The 24052-nt window shown below is 39.6% G+C and overlaps 1 protein-coding gene across 4 annotated transcripts in view; it reads left to right on the top strand.

The window, feature by feature from the left end:
• RHBDD1 (rhomboid domain containing 1) overlaps nt 1-24052 on the top strand; it is a 115126-nt gene that overhangs the window by 50624 nt on the left and 40450 nt on the right. For all 4 annotated transcript variants that reach the window (XM_024740619.1, XM_024740617.1, XM_024740616.1 and 1 more), the window contains 3 exons: nt 1010-1098; nt 4791-4847; nt 14321-14464. In XM_024740619.1, coding sequence (XP_024596387.1) covers nt 1010-1098; nt 4791-4847; nt 14321-14464 — 290 coding nt within the window. The remainder of the gene's footprint in view (nt 1-1009; nt 1099-4790; nt 4848-14320; nt 14465-24052) is intronic.

Below are 24052 nucleotides of genomic sequence, written 5' to 3'. Positions count from 1 at the left end.
TCTTTACGAGAGGCGCGCTGTTCCTCCTAGCTTTGTGGTCACCAGTGAGCACTTGGCGGGGGGGTCTGTGGGGATGGGTTTAGCAGGCGAGGGTGGAAGGAGGAGGTGGGCAGGTCCAGGCGTTGGGAGGCCTTGACTGCAGGCTAGAGCGTCCTGTCAACGGAGAAGACGGCGATCCCCACAGCATGGCAGTGACATACATGACCTCACCTCAGTTCTGGGAGAGTAACTGATGGCAGGGTATGGGCTGCATTGAGAGGAAGAGCTGTGGGGTGGCAGAGAGCCCCATTGGGTGATCTTCTTTCATTTACTCTTTTACCCATTCAGCATATACTTAGCTGAGGCTTGCCTTGTATTTATATTTAGAAATGATTGCCAATCTTAGATGCTATTTTAAGAAGAGTGGAACCAATTTAATGCTCTATCTCATCTTTCAAGCTTGAAGTTTACATTTTTGGGTTTTCTTGGCTGAGCGACTGAAAGATGCATATTTGTAGCGGGGCTAGGGGGGCCCAGTGTGGACATCTCTTCTGCCGAGTTTCTCTTGCTCTCCGCCTCACTACTCAGGGGTGGGTAAAAACGTAGCGGTCTGCTCTGTGGTGAACACAGATAGCTCCCATCCCTCACAGTGGCTAGCTAATTCAAGATTTAATTCAGAGAAAATGCGTTTCATTTATGTTTTGTGATAAGAGCTACAGAGAAAAAACTGGAAGAAGTGTAATGGGTTGTCTTAACAAAATGCTTCTGCTACTCTGAAGGAGCCAGCCCACTTTTCTCGGTCAAGGAGGGATATTGCCTTTTAAACATGTCATTGTTGTTATTCGTTGTACTTTTTTTTGGTAAGATAGGAAATGTTGTTCTTGGGACTAAGTTAAATGCTGCTCTGCGTGAAACACGTGATGTGGAAGAGAGCCTGCGGACTGTGACTAATCGACGCGCCCTGGGCTGATAAGACGGCTGCTAGTCCGCATCAGAGCAAACACTCACGGAGGCTTTCCTTCTCCCCTAGGACTTCCTTCGCCGGGCATCTGGCCGGGATCCTTGTTGGACTAATGTACACCTGCGGACCTCTGAAGAAGATCATGGAAACGTGCTCAGGTACAGAACAGAGCACTTCTGGCCTGACAGGTTGGAAGTTCATCTTCATTTTAACGGGAGCAGAAGCATCTTCATTTTAACGGGAATCTTCATTTAACGGGAACAGTTCCCTGTGGTTCAGCTTAGGAGCTCCCTAATAGGCTCTTTTTAAACCAAGAGATAAACCAGCTGGTGCTAGTCCTCACACTGCTCCGAAGAAGAGGCTGCAAACCCCAATTTTAAACCTGAGGCTTTCTTAGGGGACAAATAGCGTTGCACACTTATACCCACAGCATTATTGCTACTCACCAAAAACCATGATTTTCTTGAAATTTGGAGACTTAAAGCGGGTTTAAAATATGCTTTCTTCTGTAATATTCCATGAATTCAAAGTACAAGGAAAAGTTAAAAAAAGAAAGACAAATCTGTACTGAAGTGCAAGGCCAGTATTTTAAAGAATTCAGAATGACCACTAGGTCCTTGGCGGGTGAGACATATATTCATGCATGGCCAAACCAAGTCTGTTATTGCTTGAAGTGTGGCTTCTGCTTTTTAATTAAAAATTTTTTTTCATCTAATTGATGCTCAATGAAAATACTTTATTTAGAAACCTATGAATTTTTTGGATCTCTTAATTGAAAATGCTATACTGGTCTTGACTTAGAAGGAAACTATTGATATTTTGCAAACACTTGTTCTATAGACCATATGAGTTCCAATATTTCATCTTTTTTTTTAAAATAAATAAATTTATTTATTTTTTGCTATGTTGGCTCTTCGTTGCTGCACACAGGCTTACTCTAGTTGCAGAGAGCAGGGGCTACTCTTCGTTGTGGTGCGCGGGCTTCTCATTGCGGTGGCTTCTCTTGTTTTGGAGCACAGGCTCTAGGCGCGTGGGCTCGGCAGTTGTGGCACGTGGACTCTATAGAGTGCAGGTTCAGTAGTTGTGGCACGTGGGCTTCAGTAGTTGTGGCATGGAGGCTCAGTCGTTGTGGCTCGCGGGCTCTAGAGCGCAGGCTCAGTAGTTGTGGTGAATAGGCTTAGTTGCTTCGCAACATGTGGGATCTTCCCGGACCAGGGCTCGAACCCATGTCCCCTGCATTGCAGGCGGATTCTTAACCACTGCGCCACCAGGGAAGTCCCCAGTATTTCATCTTTTATTCATGGGAAATCTTCTGAGACTATTTTACCTTTTCTTGAGCCATAAATAATTTATTTTCACAGTTTGTGCCAGTGACTGGTATTCTTGAGAACCATATGATATTCATGACATTAGAAAGCTTTCCAAGCACTGTGCTGTTGCTTTTATTAGCTGGTTGTATTCACTTTCTGGTGATTTTTACAGATTGTGTTGCATCTACGCAGATTTTTGTTTTCCTATGTTTGCCTATTACTGTGTTTCTAGTGTGTGTGCTTGGAAGAGGCAGCAGGAGCTTCCTTTATTGAAAATGTCCAGTTTTATTATATTTTTGATACAACTTAATTATGGAAATCTAGTAATGAGCTTTTTTGCCCAGATGCTCTCAGTGCTGGCAAGGGAAAAGAAATGATTCTCGGGAGTCTAATGTTTTGTTTCCTTTTTCTTTGTGTGTCTGAGGATTAAGTGGTTAGTAAAGCTTTCTACAGACGTATTATGAAATTTAGGCAAGTATTTTGGTTTTAAAGAGGATTTTCCCCCACAATTATAACATTTAAACTCTTAGTTTCCTTCTTAAAACCTTGTCTATTTTCTAAGGAGACTTACTTTTATATCATTCTATTTTCAGTGTAATACAGTAGAAAATTAAATGCTAAAAGTTGAAACATTCAGTGCTATTTACAAATGGCCTGCAATCTGTCCGCCGTTTTTTCCGGTGAAGTCGGAGAAAGATCTAGAGTGATCTGAGAATTGAGGTGACATGGGAGCCCTGTGGAAAATAATCAAGTACATGAAGGCTGCTGTCTGATAACTCCTGGGAGAGGAGCATCACACTGAAGGTGTCCCCTGTCACTCCTCCCTCTCTCCTTTCCTTCAGCAGTACTGAGTCATCTGTCCTACTGCTTTCTTAGGGATAAGAAATGGGAAAGTCCCTTAGGAGGGGTAAGAACGTGGCTCACCTAGCATCTTTGTTGTGGGGCAGCTTCTCTCAATAGCGAGAGCATCTCTACTTGTCAGAGCTCTCAAAGACCAAGCTTGGTCCCTTGGAAGGCAAAGTCCATCTTATGTCGTTAGGAACCTTAAGGAACTTCAGAGAGTATAAGTTAGGGTTTCATTGTCCCCACCACATTCTGTTCCCTGTAGGGCTAACCCCAAACAAAAGAGAGCTTATTTTAACAATTGTTTAGAAATCATTTATAATGGCTTTGAGCTTTGTTACAAAGAATCTCTTAATTGTTGGAAAGGTTAGTAGTTACAGCCTTATGGCTGTTGTGTTCTATCAGATGTGTCTGTTTTTATGCTACTACCATACTGTTTTGTTTACTATAGCTTTATAATATAGATGGCAATCAGGAAATGTTAAGATAGCTATTATCAAAAAGGCAAGAGATAACAAGTATTGGTGAGGATGTTGGTGGGAATGTAAATTGGTGCAGCCACTATGGAAAACAGCATGGAAGTTCCTCAAGAAATAAAAAGAACTACCATGTGGTCCAGCAATCCCACTTCTGTGTGTATATCCAAAGAAAATGAAATCAGTATCTCGAAGAGATATCTGCACCCCCATATTCATTACAGCATTATTCACAATAGCCAAGATAGGGAAACAACCTAATGGATGAAGAAAATGTGGTATTGGGCTTCCCTGGTGGCACAGTGGTTGAGAATCTGCCTGCTAATGCAGGGGACATGGGTTCGAGCCCTGGTCTGGGAGGATCCCACATGCTGCGGAGCAGCTAGGCCCATGCACCACAACTACTGAGCCTGTGCGTCTGGAGCCTGTGCTCCACAACAAGAGAGGCCGCGAAAGTGAGAGTCCCGCGCACCGCAATGGAGAGTGGCCCCCTCTTGCCACAACTAGAGAAAGCCCTCTCACAGAAACAAAGACCCAACACAGCAAAAATTAATTAATTAACTCCTACCCCCAACATCTTCCAAAAAAAAAAAAGAAAAAGAAAATGTGGTATTTATATGTATATAATGGAATATTATCAGCCATAAAAAAGAAAGAAATTCTGTTATTTTTGACAAAGTGGGTGAACCTGAAGGACATTATGCTAAGTGAAATAAGCCAGAGAAAGATAAATACTGTATGATCTCACTTATTTGTGAAATCTAAAAAAGTTAAACTCATAGAACCAGAGAGTAGAACAGTGGTTTCCAGGGATTGGCGTGGGGTGGTAAATGCAGAGATGTTGATAAAAGGGTACAAACTTTAAGTTGTAAGATGAGTAAGTTCTGGGGATGTAATATACAGCATGGTGACTATTGTTAATAATACTGTATTACATACTTGAAATTTACTAAGATAATAGATCTTACGTGTTCTTACGTATATACCCACACAATGGTAAGTATATAAAGTGATGAACTTGAGTTAATGAACTTGATTCTGGAAATCATTTCATAACATATATGTATATTAAATCATCACATTGTACACCTTTAAAAAAATCATGTTGCCCAACTTAAACATGTACAATTTTTATTTGTCAGTCCCACCTCAGTAAAGCTGGCAGAGGTGGCGGGAGAAGCCTACCGCTGCAATTAAAATGTTTGTTTCCTTCATATTTAGGCGTTTTTCCCTCCAACATTGATTACCCAGGACAGCAGTACTACTTTAATAGTTTAGGTAAGTACTGTGTTTCATTTAATATATTTAAACTTATATTTTCAAATGATAGTGTTTGCTACTGTAGAGCTACTTTAAAATAATACTTTATGCCTTTGGAGAGTACTTCACACATTATATACTTGTGCCTCTAACATGCACGGAAGCTAGATGGAGGGGTCACCCGGGGAGCACATGTGGGCGCGTTGTTAGGGAAGGCTAGGGAAGGAGGGAACTCTGGTGTGAAAATACTGTATGATTGGTTTGAGGTCTCTCAGACGTGGTTAGAGTCATACTAGACCCAGATCCCTTGATTCTCAGCCTAAGAGACCATTCTGCTGGCTAAGTGTTAGAAGTTAGTTTCAGATATATATACAGTTCTCCACGGTCCACGCCACCTACATATTCAGAAAGAATCATGCTTGCCCTAAGAGGCTAATATAGGCATTCCTCTAATAGTTAATACCATGTGACTTAAAGAGGAGAATGTATTTTTTCTAGATATCTTTGTAAATAGGTAGAAAGGACTTCCTGTTGAAGCATATGACGTGTTTTAGGCTAAAGTTCTTACATTCCAGCCTGGGGAAGCTGCACTGCAATATCCTGGATCAATACCAGCAGATAGGTGTCCGAGAAGCCGTAGGCTCTGGGAGCAGTGGGTGGCTTTATTGTCCTGCCCATCGAGAATTGCTGCAGCTTAAATCTGGGGTCAGCAGCCTTTCCTGTAAAGGGCCAGATAGCTACTGTTTGAGGTTCTAAAGGCTTTGTTGACCATATGGTCTCTGTCTCAACTAGTCAACCTGTGTCGTAGCATGAAAGCAACCATAGACTATTCATAAGCAAATGTGCATATTTGTGTTCCACTAAGACCTTATTTACAAAAACAGGCAGTGGGTTGTACTTGGACTATAAGTTGTAGCTTTATATACACGGTGCTTTTGCTTTATTTTCCCATACAGGTTCTTAGCCTCAGTCTGGTTTACTCAGTAGCACTTTGTAAGTGGTCCATTGTGCCCGTGTCAGACTAACCACTGTGGGAGAGAAAGAAAGAGCTATAGTCCCTGTCTCAGTATTTAACCAGGAGTGAGAATGTAGGTGCCATACATTTAAAAAGGTGAAACAGTAGAAATGAAAAGGACTAACTAGGATATAGAAAGTAGAATGGTGAACTGTGGAGTGGGGTGGTACACAATAAGGCAATGATAGCTAATAATGACATTTGTTGAGTTTTTACTAAAATGTCTCCTTCCAGTAACTACCCCCTGCACTGTTCTGGTTTCATTTCTGTCACCATAGATTAATTTGCCTGAGCCTGAACTTCATATAAATCTACTCATTTACTAAGTACTCTTTTGTATCTGGCTTTTGTTATTCAACCTCATTTTTTATGATCCATATATGTTGTTGTATGTATCAGTAGTTATTCTTTTTTACTGCTGAATGGTATTTTATTGTTTCAATATGCCACAGATTTTCTGGATATCATTTTTTTTAATAATTTCTAATTTATTTCTCTTGTTGTTAGGGAACACACTCAGTGTAGTTTAATCCTTTTACTTTAATGAGGCTTTCTTTTGGCCCAGTGTATGGTCTCTCCTGGTGAATGTACCATGTGCCCTTGAAAAGAATGTGTGTTCTGCCATTGTTGAAAGTAGTACTCTACACATATCAATTAAGTTAAGACGGTTTACAGTCCTGTTTATATTTTCTGGGTCTTTACTGGGTTTTGCATCTAATTTTTTATCCTGTATTTTGTCTTTCACTAAATTTGGAAGGGTTTCAGATACAATTTCTATAAGTATTTTTTTCTCCACCTATCTGCTGCTCCTCTCAAGGCTTTAATGACATGAATTTTAGACATTTTAATAATGTCCCTCAAGCTCCTCAGGCTCTTATTTATTTCTTTCGATCTTTTCCCCTCTGTTCTTCATATTGGATAGCTTTTATTGATTTATCTTCAAGTTCACTGACTCCTTTCTCTGTCATCTCCATTCTGCTATTGAACCTAGCGAACCTATCCAGTGACTTTCTTTTTAATAATGTAATTTTAGTTCTAAAATTTCCATTTGGTTCTTTTTTTAGTGTCTGTGTCTCTGATGAAAACTCTGTCTGTGCATTTCAGGAGTGCACCTTATCTTATAGAGCACAGTTATTGTATATCTTTAAAATCCGTCTAATAATCCCAACATCTGAGTCCTATTTTGTGGCTGGCACCTGCTGATTGTCTTTTTCTCCTGAGAATTGGTCACATTCTTCTGTTTTGTTTTGGTTTTGTATGCCTGGTAAATTTCTCTTCTATCTGAACGTTCTGACCTTTATTGTGAGATTTTAGATTCTGTTAAAATCCTCTGCAGAATGTTGATTTTTGTTTGTTTGACCAAGCAGTCAACCTGGTTAGGTTTAGAGCACAAATTCTGTTTTTCTTTCTGTGGGTGGTGGGTTCCAGTGTCAGTTCAGTTTTCACATCCTTTACTGTACTATTTGGGCCTATCCCATTCATGTACCACTCATGAGATGATCTGATACTTGTGTAGTTAAGTTATGTGGTAGTTCAGTTTTCCAAGTCTTTGCTTCCTTTATTCCCTTGGGTCTGTTCACTGCATGCATAGCTCAGGGATGGGCCCAGGGCTTATTCGGTTGATCTGCAGAAATAGAAGGTTCTTCTGTGCAGATCCAAATTTCCAGGTAGTATCATTTTTCTCCTGCCTCAAGAGCTATCTTAACCATTTCCTCTAGTGCAGGTCTCTTGGTAATCAATTCTTCTAGCTTTTGTCTTACTAAAGAAAGAATATCCTCTCGCATCTGATTTTCACCTACACCAATGTTAGACTACTTCATGTTGTCCCACAAGTCTCTGAGGCTCTGTTTATGTTGTTTGATGTGTGTGGGCTTCAGTTTGGATAGTGTCTGTGGCTGTGTGTTCAAGCTCTGTGATCTTTCTTCCACAATGTCGAATTTGCTTTCAATCCCATCTAGTGAATTTTTCCTCTCAGATACTCTCTTTTTTAGTTCTGGAAGTTCCATTTAGTTCCCTTTTATATCCTCCATTTCTCTTCTCATTAAATTCATGTTTTTATTTATTTAAATCATGGGCATAGTTATAATGGCTATCCTAAAGTCCTTGACTGCTAATTCTGTCTTATCTGTATATTTTTTGCATCTGCTTCATTAGACTGATTTTTTTCCTGGTCACAATTTTTTTTTTTTTATCTTGTGAGTTTTGATTGGATGCTAGACATTGTGTATTTTGTGGTATTGAGTGCGAGAGTCTCTTTTCTTTTAAAGAAAACTGGACTTTGTTCTGGCACACAGTTAAGTTTCCTGATGATTAGTTTGATCCTTCTGGGGCTTATTCTTTAATTCTTGAGGGTGGGTCTAAAGTAACTTTTATTCTAGGGTTAATTCTGTGCTGTGGCTGAGATGTTATTTTTGTGGGATCTCTCCTGAATGCCCTTTGTTCAGCAGGGACTCTGCTCTGGCTGGTTGGAATGCAAAGGTCTCCCAGCCCTGCCTGAGCTCTGGGAATTGTTCAGTTTATAGCTCTCAGGCATCCTTTGCCTGGTCTCATGGAATTTCACACTCATGGCTTAATATTCAACAACATCTCCAGGCGACCCCATGGAGATTTCTGGAGGTTTTGCTATGCACGTAGTTTTCTCCTTTGCCGTACTCTGCCCTGCAAATTCCAGCTCAACTCAGGGAGCCTGCTGCATCTGACTGTGTTCACGCTCCCTGCACCACCGTCTGGAAAGTGCCTCCAGGCTCATTTCCTTTCTCTCAAGATTCAAAATCTTGTACTGCCAATTGTACAATGTCTAAAAACATTTGTTTCATATATTTTCTCCAGTCTTCTACTTAAGATTAAGTAGAAGGGCTAGGCCAGTCCCAGTTACTCCTTCCTGGCAGAGGTAGAAGTTCAGTTCAGCGATATTAATGTAGTGCAGTCGGGGCTCAGCCTGGAAGGAAGGAGCAGGGCTGTAGTCACTGGAGGTTTTACCCAGAAGAAGTGGGGTGCTGTGTCTTGATGAGTAAGTAGAAGTTAAGGAAAGCCATGAAAGGAAAGGGCTCTTCAGTCCTTTATGAAAAAGCCTGTCTGGGATTATCCAGAATGTACTGGAGTGCCACTGAACAATTTATTCAGTAGAGTGACCCTGTGGGAGTTATAGTGAAGATACGTTTTTGGTGTAGTTCTAAAGGCTCGGAGCACGGTTGTCCATCCTGGCTGTTTGTATGAATCACCTGAGGCGCTTTTACAACATGTCCATGCCTTGAATTCAACCCACGCCAATTAAGTTAGAATGGGGATAGAGACAGGGACTTTGACTTTCTTTTTTAAAGCTTCCCAGGTGATTCTAACGGGTTCAGGAACGAAAACCATAGGCTTAGGTGATTGGCTTGGGGACTACCGAGATGAATGCTGTTGCTGCCCAGCGAGGCTTTACTCTGAGGCTTTCGCTGATGATGATCTGGATGCTTCAAATCCTAGAAACGTGGTCTTGGTGTAGGAGAGGAACGGTTGCTGGACAATGCAGGCTCACCTGCTTCTGTCTGTGGACTCACCCGAGGAGAGGAGGTGTGATGATTAGTTGTCAACGAAGCTGATGTAGTCGTTTGGAAGAGCATTGGGTTCTTTTGGTTGTTTGTTATGGAGGCCAGTTTACACTGACTTAAGTATAAGAAGAGGCTTCTCGGCCTATGTGACTAGGAAGAGGTGAATTGTACAGGAAGACCATTTTGGTTCTGTCTCCCATTGTGATTTCTCTCTTCCTGTTGACCTTGTTCTCTCCAGTAGGCAGAGGACATGGCTCCTAATACCTCAGAGTTGCTAGAGGAAAAGGAGCTTGTCTCCTGGTTCATTTTTTAAACCTCCAAAAGAAACAAGAATGTTCCTCTGGATGAAAAGAGTGATGATTACATACGTGTGCACAGACATGACTTGAACCATCATAGGTTACCTAGTCCTAATATCTTGTGTGACAGCTGGGAACTGAGGTTTAGAAATGTTAAGTAATTTGGCTAAGGTCATATCGGTAGTTAGTTACAGAACTAGGACTAAAAATGCAAGTCACTGATTCCTAGCTGCTGCTTTTTCTATTGTACAGGGATATGAGATGGACATTCTACTGATTTAACCTTACAAATTAGGGAAGTTTCCCGTATTGACTTTTCTTTCATCTTTTTTGAACTTATTTAAAAAAAAGGAAAAAACAACGGAAACCTGCAAAGAGCCTCCTTCATATGAAAGAGGCATAAGCACAGCAGACACATAGGCCAGAGAATTAAAGGCAAAAAGAAAAGCCCCTTTCGCCTTTCTTTCTTACTCCCTGTAAGATTACCATATTTATATTTCTTCCGCTGAAGTGATTGGATTTCTTCAAAGGCAGAGCTACGTAAGGCCCGGTGGCCATGCTAATGGTCATCTAGGGAACTTTTATGAGAGCATATGTATCTCTTACAAGTAATGATTTATTCTTAATATGGCCATCCTTAGCTGGAAAAGTCTTTATAGGTCAGAGAACCTCATGAATGTTTAAAAAGCTGTTACCAATTTTTCTAATCTCGGTGGTGTTTCTTGATCTCTTCTGCTGTGAAATTCTGGTATGTGTATAAGGAACAGATGGAGTAGTTTATAGAATAATGATAACCAGAATTTCTTTTATTACGGAGCCAAAGTATATAACTACAAAAAAATATTAAACTAGTATTCATTGCAGGATATAATTTAAACTTTTTTATCTTAAGTGTTTGATTGTTAGGTTTTTCCAGCCATGTTTATTACGAAGATTTAAAAACATCTGATTGGGCCAGTGGAACAGCTGTAGAAAATTTTTGGTCCTAGGAGACTTGTTCTCATTATAATAGATATTGATGGGATTTTCGGTCCTGTTGATGATTTATGACTGATGATATAGAACCTTTAACCACACTAGTCTTTTTGACTTAAGACATTAAAACTTTCCCTTTCTCTCTCTCCATGTTTTGTCTCACAAGTACCAAATTAGATTTTATAATATTCAGATGTTTAGAGTTGTAGGCTTATATTTTGTTAAGGCACTGCTCGGTTGTATTTTAAAAGAAATACACAAAGAAAGATGTTTTTCTCTATCAAGAAAATGTTGCCTCAAATCGTAGCAAATTTACCTGTCAATTGAAACTCTATAGATGTATGTCGTATTTCCGGTATCTGCATAGATAGCTCTTCAGAGCTGTGGGGTTACTTTGGATTTTGAACGAGCTGCATATTTTTGAGGGTAGAAAGGTAGAAATGCTGCTTAGACCTTCTGTAACAAAATGACTTTCCACAGGGATTTGAAAGTGGTAATGAGCCATATGGGAAAGTGCCCAATGTGCTTTTTGTGTTGCAATAAAATAATTGGCACTCTTAGGGAATTGGGCAGTCTCTCTATTCAGGCATTGCTGAAGCATCCTGTGGTATTCAGCGACTTATCCATAAATATTCTATTATGTTTTGGAATGGTTGCCCCTTTCTTTTATTCTTTGTGAAGTAGATACATTTATTGTGTTTTGACCATTTGCCATTATAGAAAAGGTTTTTTTTGGGGGGGGGGTTATTTTTTGTTTGTTTTTTGGCTTTTTTGGTGAGAAGCATAGAAAGCAAGATTTGTAGCAGTGCCACAGTCGTCTTTATCTCAGGCTGTGAACCTTGCTGGTGGGTGTCCCCAACACAGTAGTGGGAGCTGGATTCTTCTGACTGTTCTATTGCGTAGAGACCAATTTGAGGAAGAGTGTCCTTATTAAAAATTGTGTCCAGATCCCATTTCAGTCCTAAATCCTTCAGTATACTTATATCCTTATCCTGATTCAAATATCATAATGTTTATATTCTGACATGGGAAACATGTGAGAGAGAATATGGAAGTTGCATTATAGGAGGTATTTAGTAAATGCCCACTCATTTTTACTACATTAGAAGAAAAGATTAGCCCCTGAAATCCTGAACAATTTTATTTAATGTTTGTTTAAATCATTCATGTCTGTGACTTTCAAGGACATTAAATAAAATAGTACCAACATAGAAGATTTTGTAATAGATGATAAATAGAAGAGTATTGTAGTAATCAGTAAGAGTGAGCAAAGGCTCTGAATAGACTGTTTTCCAGAGCAGATATACAAATGGTTAATAAGCACATGAAGAGATGCTCAACATCATTAGTCATCAAAAACCACAGTGAGATACCACTTCACACCCATTAGGATGGCTATAATTAAAAAGACAGATAATAACAAGTGTTGGTGAAGATGTGGAGAAATATGAACCCATATATGTTGCTTGTGTGAATATAAAATTGTGTAACTGCTTTGGAAAACATTCTGGTGGTTCCAAATGGTTAAATATAGAATTACCATATGACTCAGCAATTCCACTCTTAGGTATGTACCCAAGAGAAATGAAAACATATGTCCAAATAACAACTTGTATGCAGATGTTTATAGAAGCATTATTCACAATAGTCAAAAGGCAGAAATAACCCAAATGTCATCAGTTGATGAGTGAGTAAACAAAATGTGATATATTTCTACAATGGAGTATTACTTGGCCATGAAAAAGAATGAAATACTGATTCATGCTGCAACATGGATGAACCATGAAAACATTATGCTGAATGAAATAAGCCATACACAAAACACCACATATTATATGATTCTGTTTATAAAATTGTCCAGAATGGGCATAGCTACAGAGATAGAAAGTAGATTAGTGGTTATTTAGGGCTAGGAAGGTCAGAGGGTGATAGCTAAAAGGGTACAGATTTCTTTTGGGGGTGATAGATATGTTCTAAAATTGATTATGGTATTGATGGCACAACTCTTATGAATATACTGAAAGCCGTTGAGTTATATGCTTTAAATTGATGGATTATATAGTATGTCAGTTATATCTCATGAAAGTTGTAAAAACATGCCAATAGACACAAATACTTTATATGACAAATATTTATGTAAACACATATATTATCAGCTGAAACTAGTGTGTTTTATTGTCATTTCACTTTTTATTTGAAAATAAAGACTTTTAGAGTGCCTGAAAGCTTTTTATGGGAAATTAACAGTTTTCATTTTAATCTCATATATTAGGAAAGCATTTTTTTCATAACCAACACAAAAGTAAATTTTAAAATAGCCTCAAGACCAATTATCAAAAATTCTGAATATGAAATTTCAATTAACCAGGTTCTACCCTACAGTGTTCCCCTTGTTGGCTTGATTTTTTTTTTCTTTAGTCTTTTTAAAGCAATAAGAAGCTTAAACTCAGGCATGTGCTATGGTGGGTGATATGGAGACATATGACACAAGACTTGTGAAGGGTAGAAATTTTCATCAATAATAAGAAGCACATTAATTAAACATTTGAAACATCATCTTCAAAGGGTATGATCATGGAAGGAGAGAAGGGAAAAAAATCAAACATACTTCTCTCTCATTATACCAGAATTAGATTGGTACTCGTCTGTGGGGAAAAATAATATCTTCCAAACAAATTCCATGAAAGTGGTGATTAAAGAAAAATGTAAGAAATAAACTCAAACGGACTTGAAAAGGTCGATGGAAGTACCTTGCAAAAGTCAACTTTGCCCTTTATTAATGGTATGTCGAAGTTTGATTCTTAAAGCATTATTTAATGACCAGGTTGTCTCTTCTCTCATTTAATCTTGCAACCAGTTTCTCGGAAGTGCTAGTAATAGAAACTATGATCTCTGACTTAGGATTCTAATTAGAGAGACACTGGCTTGTATTTCTCAATGTAGTTATCAGCATCTGAAGTATCATACCTAGCACAGAAGCCCGGCAGAATGTGTGTTAAATATTGGTCTGCCTCTCATTGTTTGGAGCCACCAGACAGTGAGGCTTTATCAGCTATCAGTTCAACCATTCCCTTGACTCCAGCCAGGACTTCACTGAAAATACTCCAAGTATTCAGTAGCTGTAAACTGAAAGAATCCACTCCATATGTCAATAGCCCATTCCAGTCCCCTCTCCAGTACTGCTCATGTCTTCAAACTATCTTCTTATATAAAATAAGTAACTAATAAGAACCTACTGTACAGCACAGGGAACTCTACTCAATACTCTGTAATAACCTAATGGAAAAAGAATCTAAAGAAGAGTGGATATGTGTATATGTATAACTGATTCACTTTGCTGTGCACCTGAAACTGACACAACAGTGTAAATCAACTAGACTCCAGTAAAAATTGATTTAAAAAAATAAACATCTTCTTCGTCTTCAGCACATAAGGACTCATTCATATCCAGTCCCGTGTTCGGCCTTGTGGCTACAACAGTGACGGGACAGTCATCGCCCGCCTTCGTGGAGGCATTCTCCATCCATTGGTCATCTTTTCTTATTTTGAGGATTATCACTGTAGTCAAAAGAATGACATAAATTATTTTATTGTCTTTGCTAACAAAATAGGAAGTATGAAAAGAATAGTCCATGGCAACATTCCATAACTTTTTCATTGTGCCTGTAGGCTACTCTGGATATCAGGATTATTACCCACGTGGCAGGCCAGGTCACCCTGAAGAAGTACCCAGGAACTTTGACGCGTATACAGCGGGACTGAGTGAAGAGGAACAGCTGGAGAGAGCGCTAAGAGCCAGCCTCCGGGACCAAGGTAGGAGTTTGGCGCCCTTCACTTTATTTTAAAGTACATACCTTACGTGGTGAGATTTCTGAAAAAGGACTATTTGTAGCAAATTAAACTTTAAATAGTTTATAAAAGGGATATGTAGATGAAAAAATGTGTGCAGCTCGTGATTACAAAGAATGGGGTGTGATGCCGTATTCCTAGCAGCTTAAGCTAATAAGGTGCCAGACTATGTATGTATTGTTAAAGTGGTTCTCTTTATAGGTCTGCTGCACTCAGTGCTTTGTCATTAAAGTCAAGGAACTTAAAAAAAAAAATTCTTAGGTGCATGAAAGAAGGGGTTTACTTTGAAATTCATATCTGTAAAGTAGGCTATATATCGCTGTGTATCAAATTGTTGGCCACAAGCCTTCCTCAAAAGCACATGAACAGCTTGATAAGAATTCAAACTCGGGGTTCCACCGCAGGCCTGCTGAACCAGTCTTCCTGTGGGCAGAGACTAGGCATTTGTATTCTTAACCAACTTTCCAGAAGATCCTTTTACAAACTGATATATGAAAACCACTGTATTTATTTTGCCATATTTGTTCCAGGGTTTGGCTTATGAGTTTGGGTTTTACCGTTTTTAAAGAGCAGTAAAAATCATCTATTCATTCAATAGACATTTATTAAGGTCTTACTGTGTTTCATGTACTGTGATAAAGAATACAGGAAGGTTAAAAAATGGAATCTCCCCCCACCACCCAAGGTTCACAATCTCTGGTAGGGGAAATGCATGCTAGATGCCATAAGTAACCATAATGTCAGGTACCTAGGAGAGGCTTAGGCCAATTGCTAGAGGCAATTGCTAGAGGCAGTGCCGCCTCACAGGAGAGGCGGCATTCGAGTTGGGCCTTCAAGAATGTGTAGGGTTTGCAGAGATGCGGAAGGTCCTTCCGGGCAGGAATCGGTATGTGCTCAGACACAAGCAAGCGGGGTGGTCATCCCACCTCCACTTTCGAGTGGAGCATTAAGAGAAGGGGAAGAAGAGTGAGCAGCTAGGCTGGGGCCTGATCACAGAGGTCCTAGCATTAAATAGGCCACGTGGAAAATGGATCTGCTATATGATGTGAATGCCAGTAAGAGTTCTGCACAGGGGAGCCATGAGATCAGACCTGTGTATGTGAATCGGCAGCAGTCATTTCACGAACAAGAATTGAGCACCTCCGGCGGGGGGGTACCAGGCATCACACCAGATGATGGGAATACATAAGTTGTGACTACTTGGTGTCTGAACTGAGGGAATACGGTCTTAGCAGCAGCAGTGTGCGTGGAGGGGGTGACCTAGGAAACGGGGAGGAAGAGAGAAATTAGTACTTGTCAGGTGAAGAGTATCAGAACTGTGGTCTATCAGTTGTCTGTTACTGGTTAAAATCACCCTGCCACCCATGGCTTAGAACAATACACATTTCTTCTTGCTCCTGTGTGTACGGGTCCACTGGGCCAGGCTTCCGTGACCTCGGCTGGTGTGCTGAGGTGTCTGCAGTGGTCATCTGAGGCTGGCTGCTCTAGGGTGACCTCCTTCACGTGCCTGACTGACTGTTGTCTGATGCGATGGTGGAGACTGGGCCGTACATGACTTATCCTCCAGCAGGCCAGCCCAGGCTCATTCACAAGGCCTCAGCACGAGGGTTCCAAGGGAGAGTGTGGAAACAAGTGAGACTTAGGCTGATGCCTTGTCGGTTCCGCTGTATTTTGTTACTGAAGCAAAGTCATGAGACCAGACAGGATTCATGGGATAGGGAAATAGCCTCCATCTCTTCATGGGAGGAGCTGCAGAGTCACGTGGCTGCACAGAAGGAGAGGTGGATAACTGGGGCCATTCTTGGAATCACTAGATTCAGTGGACTACTGGTATTACAATCACTGCAAGCATGCCTTAGCCTTGGAATCCTGACCTCCGGGGGCAGGGCCCCAGAGGCTGTACTTTAACCAATTCTCAAGGTTAGTCCTGTAAGCACAGCTGCTTAATCACGTCCAGGTGAGACATGAAATATTACTGGAGGTTAGGATATTATGTATTTAATTTAATTTGGAACAAGCCATAATCTTAACAGAACTGTGGTCTGATTTGTTATCTTGGATTGTCCATTGCACGTAAATACGATATGCTCTCTTGGATGTAAATCTTAGAAATACAGTAGGAATGTTATCATTGATAAATATATTAATCCCAGTCTACCACACACAAAAAAAAGTTAAGTAAGTCAGGGCAAACCTACTAATCATGGACTTTGTACAAAACTTTATTTAGTACCACAAAGGGACAACAGGAGGGAATTTTTTGGAGTGATGGAATTATTCTGTATCTTGGTTGTTGTGATGGATACACAACTCTGCATTTGTCAAAACTCACCTAACTATATCCCACAAAGGGTACATTTTCCTAAAAAGGAATTTTAAAAGAAGTAAATAAAAATTAACAAGAAACCAATGAAATAACTGGTAGCCTTGCAAAGATCATCAAGCACCGTAAACCACTAGTTAAAAGGTTGTTTAGAAACCGGACGTTGTATAACTGATTCACTTTGCTGTACACCTGAAGCTAACACAACATTGTAAATCAGCTATACTCCAATACAAATTTAAAAAAGAAACGGGACATTCACATGGTGATAAAGTATCACCTCATAGAGGACATGCTAATAGGGGCGGGAAACAGAGATTTGACAATCACCACCTGAATCCAGCGATCAAACGTGGCGGCATTGTTGGTGGGAGGGCCTGATACTGTGTGTCTCCTGATATGACGCCATGTGAGGAACACAGCACCGTCTATGACATATTATTACTAAAAATGTTTAGCCTGACTCTAATTAAGTCTTCCAATGTAAGGGGTCCATATATAGGAAATACATGGAATAGAGGAATAAGTTGAGAAATCAGATAAAACGTGAGGTTTCTACAATTCAGTGAGACTGGTCTCCTGCGGGGGCGGGGGGGAAGAGTATCATAAAAAAAGCAGGATGTGATTTTATATTAAAAAGAAATAACAAGCAAATATAACATGAGAACCTTGAAAAACTGGTTCTTATAAAAGAAAAATTTTGAGGAAATAGGAGAATTTTGTATTTGGACTAGATATTAGATGTTATTTGGGAAATTAACTTTCTTTGGTATTATGGATAAGTAGCAGAAGGTCCCTGATTCTTGGGAGATACACACTGAAGTATTTAGAAGCAAAATAATATGTCTGCAAGTTTCAATTTTTAGCCGAAACAACTCCCTCTGCTCTCTCCTTTCCTGTCTCTCTCATTCTTTCACTCACTCACTTCCCCCCTTCGTAAGTTCTACATTCAAATAAGTTTGGGAAACTGCAAACTATACCCCCTTGAAGATCCAGAATGGTACTATTATACTGACGATTCTAATTAGTTCTACAATTAAGAAACCAATTTATTAAATTAATGTTTTCCAAACTTATTTGACCACAGAATTTCATTTTCAGTGGATGTTTTTAAGAGCATATGGAACTAGTTCCAATGAAACTGATCTGAAGAGACTCCTTGAAGTGCATTATACAGTAACAGGTGACAGCAAAGGAAATAGCTTTGCAAATTGTTTATATTAATTTCAATTTTATTTTCCTTAAAACACTTCATGACTGTCTTATTAAGAGTGAGAAACCAAGGAGACATTTTTTTAAATGGCCTTTATTACTTTTTAGCCTTTTTTTCTGGTGGAAAAATATTTGGTTTGAGTTTATTTTATAAAAGTTGGCCATATGATATGTACTATTTTGAACCTTACTTTTTTTCATTCAGTATTATGTTGTAATCATTTTTTCACACCACTAAAATTTTTTGAACATACAATTCCTCCATATATTTATATATTTTCTTAAACGTATACCTAAGTCTTTCTTTCTTTCTTTCTTTCTTTCTTTCTTTCTTTCTTTCTTTCTTTCTTTCTTTCTTTTTTTCTTTCTTTCTGCAGGGAGAGGTATGCTATTAAAAATAGTATTTTTTATTCTATATTTGTAGAGATTATTATATACTTTTTCTTCTTTAGTCTATTGACATACTAAATTATTTTGATTTTCAAACTTGAAGCAGGTTTGTATTCTCAGGATAAATCTCACCTGGTTTTGATATTTTATGGACCATCCTGGTGAAAATGCCACGTGCACCTGAAAAGAATGTGTGTTCTGCTCTAGTTGGGTGGAGTGTTTTACAAACGTTAGTTAGATTAATTGAGTTGATGGTGTTGCCCAGACCTTCTGGTCCCTGTGGATTATCTGTCTACTTGTTCTACTGAGCACTGTGAGTATTGTGAATTATATAGAATTACTGTGAGTAATACTGAGTAGGTACTGTATGGTCCCCTCAGTGCAGCAAAGACTGCGAATTCCTCTAATGTTACCTTGTTTTTAGGGTGGGGGCTGATTTGCCAGAGTGCCTCTCAATGTCCGCTTGAACTTCAGTTGTAAGTCTTTGTGCTGCAGCTGGGATAGGTACTCCATCCCCTCCGTCGCCCCTCCCCCGGTGGCACACTGCTATTACTTGTTAACCTGTGTTTTTTAGTTTGGTGGTGGAGACCAGTGCCTGGGGGTGCCCTGATTAAGCCTTAGTCCACGCAGTCACTGTGTCCCTCGGTTTGGAGGTGTGGCCTTCTCAGTATCCCTGCCCCTCTCCCCCAGTTTAGACTTTTTTTTTTTTTTTTCCTCCTCTTCCCTTCTCTAAGCTGCAGGAGGTTTTCACCATTTCCTTAAGGGAAACTTGGCTTTCGCCTTTCTCCCAGGCATTTAAGTCTTTTGTTCCTTAGGGACGATAGGGAAGAAGGATCTAGGCAGCCTTTCATGCAGACCTTTCCTGCAGTGGCTGCTGTTCTTTCCCTCAGGACTGTGCCAGGAATGACAGAGGACAAAGGACACTTTCTCTGGGCTCACATATGCCTTTTGCAAGGGCCACATGAGGTCCTGAGAAGAGCCTGAAAGTGGGTGTGAATTCCTTTGTACTGCATCTCCCAATATGTTCCGTGTTATATATTCTATGAATAGAATCTTGCTAGCTCACACTCAGCCTTTAGCAGTTTAACAGTTTTGGCTGGATTCTTTTTATTAGTGTCCAGCAGAGCCTGTCCTAGGTAAGCAAGTGTTCCTATGCTGTTTTAGACTTCTGTCTAGTTGGCTGCCCTACTGCCTCAGCTTTCTGTTGGGTTCAGGAAAAGGTATTGATTTGCAGATTGTCCAGCATTCATGTTTATTATAAGGATAGTAGTGATGCTTTTTCCTGTTTTCTACATCCTCAGTTTGAATCTGTCATTTACTAGACATAATCTGTCTAGTAATTTATTTATTGGTTTTTTTAAAAAAATGTGATCATTCCCTCATGAAGTAGGTAGAATCTATAGTCCTTTTCTAAAAGGCTAGGTAAATGCTTAATTCTTTCTCTTTGATTCCCAGTTTTCAGAGTAAGAAGTTAGTGTAATAGTCATCAATAATACTGAGATTTGAAAGAGCCAACTAATAGAAGTTCATTTGGTAGAATGCCAGTCCAGCAAGAGACATCCAGCACCAATTAGTTTCTTTAGTTCAATATATTGGAAGAGTAAATTAGAGAATCAAGGTAACAACTTTTTTAACCTCAGAATTTGCTGTGGTCATATTTCTTAATAGTACCTGGCCATAACTATAAGTCCTAAAGCTCATGCCAGGAATAATAATACCAAAGTAGCCTTTGTAGAAGAAATATCGAAATTCCTATTATTTCAAGAAGCTTGCACATTTACTACCATTAACAGAAATCTTGTCTTGTTCTGTTGGCAGTCTCAGTTCTTATAAACGAATCCAAGAGGCAGCTGATACCACAATAATAGAAAAATTTTGGACGAGAGCCATCTCCTTTCTTTGAGTCAAAAGGCAGATGCCAGCTAGGAACATTAGCTCATTGCATTTTCCTCTCCCCTCTCCCCCACGTCCTTCCATGTATAATTTGTGCCCTTTATTATTATTTTTTTTAAATAGCCTGCCACCAAGTTCAGCAGGTGGCTGGGTACAAAGCTGTGTCCTTTTCAACTTCTATCTGCCAGTCTGGAGCATGTGTACTGGTTAAAACTGGAAATCCTCGTGACATGTGGAGTAACGTGTGCTTCTTTTCTTAGACTCTTCTGAAAGGCAAATGGCCACAATCACACTTTGGCTCTCTTGTGAAAATCAAGCAGAGTTGTCACCCACTCCCCACATTGTACAGTTGGGGTTGCTGGCTAGCCATATGTGAAGCTGTGGTGGGACATACGACAAAGGTCTTGGCTTCAGAATGAAACTGGTTGCTGCTTTGTCTCTAAGTCTTTACATGTAAAATTACCAGGAGAGCCATATTGGAAAAGAGTATCTGGGTTCCGAATTAATATCTAGGGCTTTTATTATTAAAAGATCACTTGACAACATCTTTGAATCCTGTTTATAGGCATATATGTTCATAGGGGCCAATTCAGATACGTTTGAAATAAAAAGCAGAAAGAGAATTTATTTTAACTGTGTTGTATATTTTGCTTTTTATTGAGGCTACACCAAGGTAAATAAAAATGACATCTGTCTTGTTTCTTTATTGTTGTATGAAAAATTTTGAAAAAAATGGAATAAATTATGTACATGTTCTTTTAATCTTTCATCGTGTGGTACAAAGAGAAAAGGATGGGAATTCAGTGGTCTGAGCTTCAGTCCTGGAATATCAGTGCACTAACTTTACTTGAGGTGTGAGTCACTGAATCTGATCAGACCTTTGTTTTATTATTATTTTTTATAATAAGAGAGTTGAACTGGGTCCTCTTCAAAGCTTCTTCCTCTTCCATTCTGTGGTAATGGACTGAGCAGGACGGGCGTAGCTAGAAAGACATGCGGATATTGAGAAATGTCAGGAATATTGGCGAGCGTTTGTCATCTAGGTCTCAGGGCTGACGGATGAAAGATCATTTCTGGAAGATAAATTCACACAACTGTCTAAGGCAGATCTAAATTGATAAATACATGCATTTGATGGTGGTATCTGCGTCAGTTGCATGATTATTTGAGCCTTCACTGGCCCAGTGCAGGCATAATGCAGTTGGCGATTTTTAACATATGCAAATGATCACGGCCGGCCTGCTTGGCTTTGCAGGCGTGTTGCAGGCCAGGACAGAGAGGTACAGCTCATTCCATGTGACCACTTCTTTTTTTTTAAGTAATTTGGTGTGTTTTCCCCCAGGAAAACGTTCTCTGTAATGAAAAAGCGCCATCTGCCAGATTCCGTAAAAGCAGTTTCATTGCAGAACACTTCCTTTGGATTATAGGTTCTTACTCCCTTCTCTCTACATTGGAGATATTCATTTCAGTGAGTAAAGTTTGATATTTGAGACTGTATCTAGATGTGAAAGTGTGCATGTAAAGAAATGTAAATACATGATGTTTCAAACCTGCAAAAGAACATGTGAATATATCCCAGTCAGGAAAAGAAATAATAAAATAAGTGGACCAGAGTTCTGTTTAGGTCCCTATGGGGAAGGAGCAGGCTTCTGTGGAGGTTTTATACCTAAAAAGATTAACTGTAGCTCAGCCGCTGCTAAAATAATAAAGATAATGATACATGAAATTGAAACATATTTGAGAAATTAACATTAATAGTTCTATGTGAATTTATAATCTTTCCTCCGGCTACCTAACCCCACAATCACCATTTCTTGAAAGGGATCATTCAGATGCTAATGAGTAGATTTAGCAATGAAAGTATACACAAACCTCTAATGAATTAATTCCACCTACCCACGTCCCCTTCATCTTCCCCCACACGTGGACCCTGTTTCGTGGGCTACCAAGTCTTGATGGTTTCGGAAATACTACCTTGCACGCTCATCATGTTGCTCTGGATCATTATTCATTCTGTTCCTCAGGAAATCCCAGTTGGAGCCCCTTGTTTGTATACGGTATTGTTAAGCACTGCAGGTACGGAAATGAGTCAATCTTGTTCTTTGCTGTCAAACCAAAAACATTGTTCTTTCTGCTGAACGACAGGAGATTTTAGTGACTGACTGACTTCGCTTCAGCTACCCAATATATTAGATTTAGGAAAGAGATACAGTAACTTTTGAAATGAGCTGATCACTTTATTTACCCATCTATGAAATACTCTGCTTCAGCAACTATGATTCCCTAAGTTATGTAAGAATTTTAGAGAATATCAAGTTTACTAATATGATGATTTGGGTACTCAGGTCATCTATACAATTTTTAATCTTGAAGTTATTGAGGTGTATATTCAGTGTTTCATAAGATCAAACTTAATTGGAGAAAACTATTAATATAGGTGTGATTAAGAAACTCATCATTTCATAAAATGTTTTAATTAGGAAGAGAGATGTCAAATAGTGCGTTAAAATTATAGTGGATTTTACATTCTTATTAATCAAACAATTGAGGGTGTGAAGAAGGTTCTAATTCTCTGTGTCTGTACTAAAATATGAAACCAAACAAAACAGTATCTATTTTTTTTTTGAGCTGAAGGCCCAGACTTTGAGACTTTATTTCATAGACTCAGTAGTTGATATTTTCAGTGAATAAAATTTTATTCTTTTTTATTTGAACCTTTCTAATTCCTTTCTAAGCATGGTAAGTACAGATAACATATACCACCTAACTTTAGCATATAATTTTAAGCACATAACTGCAGTCCTGGGGAGGGACCTATTGTTTTGATCCTTTGCTTAATTTACTTAAATTACTTTTTAAAGTAGATAATGTAGAATGAGACAAGGCTGAACCATTTTCAAACATAACTGGCACTGAGAGTGACCTTAGAGGTCAGCATATCTGACACCTGATCTTACTCAATGAGGAAACAGACTCGGAGAAGTCAAGAGACTTAATATCCCATCATTTATATCTATGGCCCAATTATTGTGGACGGTGTCCTGCCCTGGGGATGCTGTTGTGATGTAGGTTGGGTTCCCCGGGCATGAAGAGCCTGGGGGTCAGGACCTTCCTGGAAGGTGCTAGATTGGATCCACATTTCCTTGGGCTCCTGTGTGTCCACCCTAGAGCAGAGCTGAACCCTGAATTAGCTTCCACATCCGCCTTCCAGTCTGGCTGCAAATGGACTCTCAGCTTTCTCCTACCGCAGGGACAGAGTCCTCTGGCCTTCAGAAGGAAGGGAGGCAGGTGATGACGCGTGTGAGACTGCTCTGATGTGTGTGTGCTAACACCTGTTAGATGCGTGCTGTGATTGCCGTGCGATTCTGCTTTTGTTTTGCCATGGGAATAGGCAGCACTCAGCTCCTTTTCTGGAAATCCTCCCTGAATTCCAGATGTCCCGGGGTGGACGGTGCTGAGGGCCTGAGACAGGTGATGATGGGTCCCTGAACTCGGTTATTATGGTCTTTTAGAATTTGGATAAGCATTTGTCCTGCTGGTTATAAAAGCAGAACATATTCACGGTGGAAAATAATCAATACAAATCACCAAAAAGAAGACAAAAAGTGATCCATAACCCCACCACCCGGAGAAAAACCACATCACATTTGAGGTGTATCCTTGCAGCTACCCATAACACAGGCACCCAGAAGAAACCATGTAAATGTTTTGGTGAATTCTTTCCAGGTCAACAA

Source organism: Neophocaena asiaeorientalis, unplaced genomic scaffold, assembly GCF_003031525.2.
Source record: "Neophocaena asiaeorientalis asiaeorientalis breed wild unplaced genomic scaffold, Neophocaena_asiaeorientalis_V1.1 scaffold388, whole genome shotgun sequence".
Taxonomy (NCBI): Eukaryota; Metazoa; Chordata; class Mammalia; order Artiodactyla; family Phocoenidae; genus Neophocaena; species Neophocaena asiaeorientalis.
The sequence above is the reverse complement of the archived record's forward strand: the minus strand, read 5'-3'. Positions and strand labels throughout refer to the sequence as shown.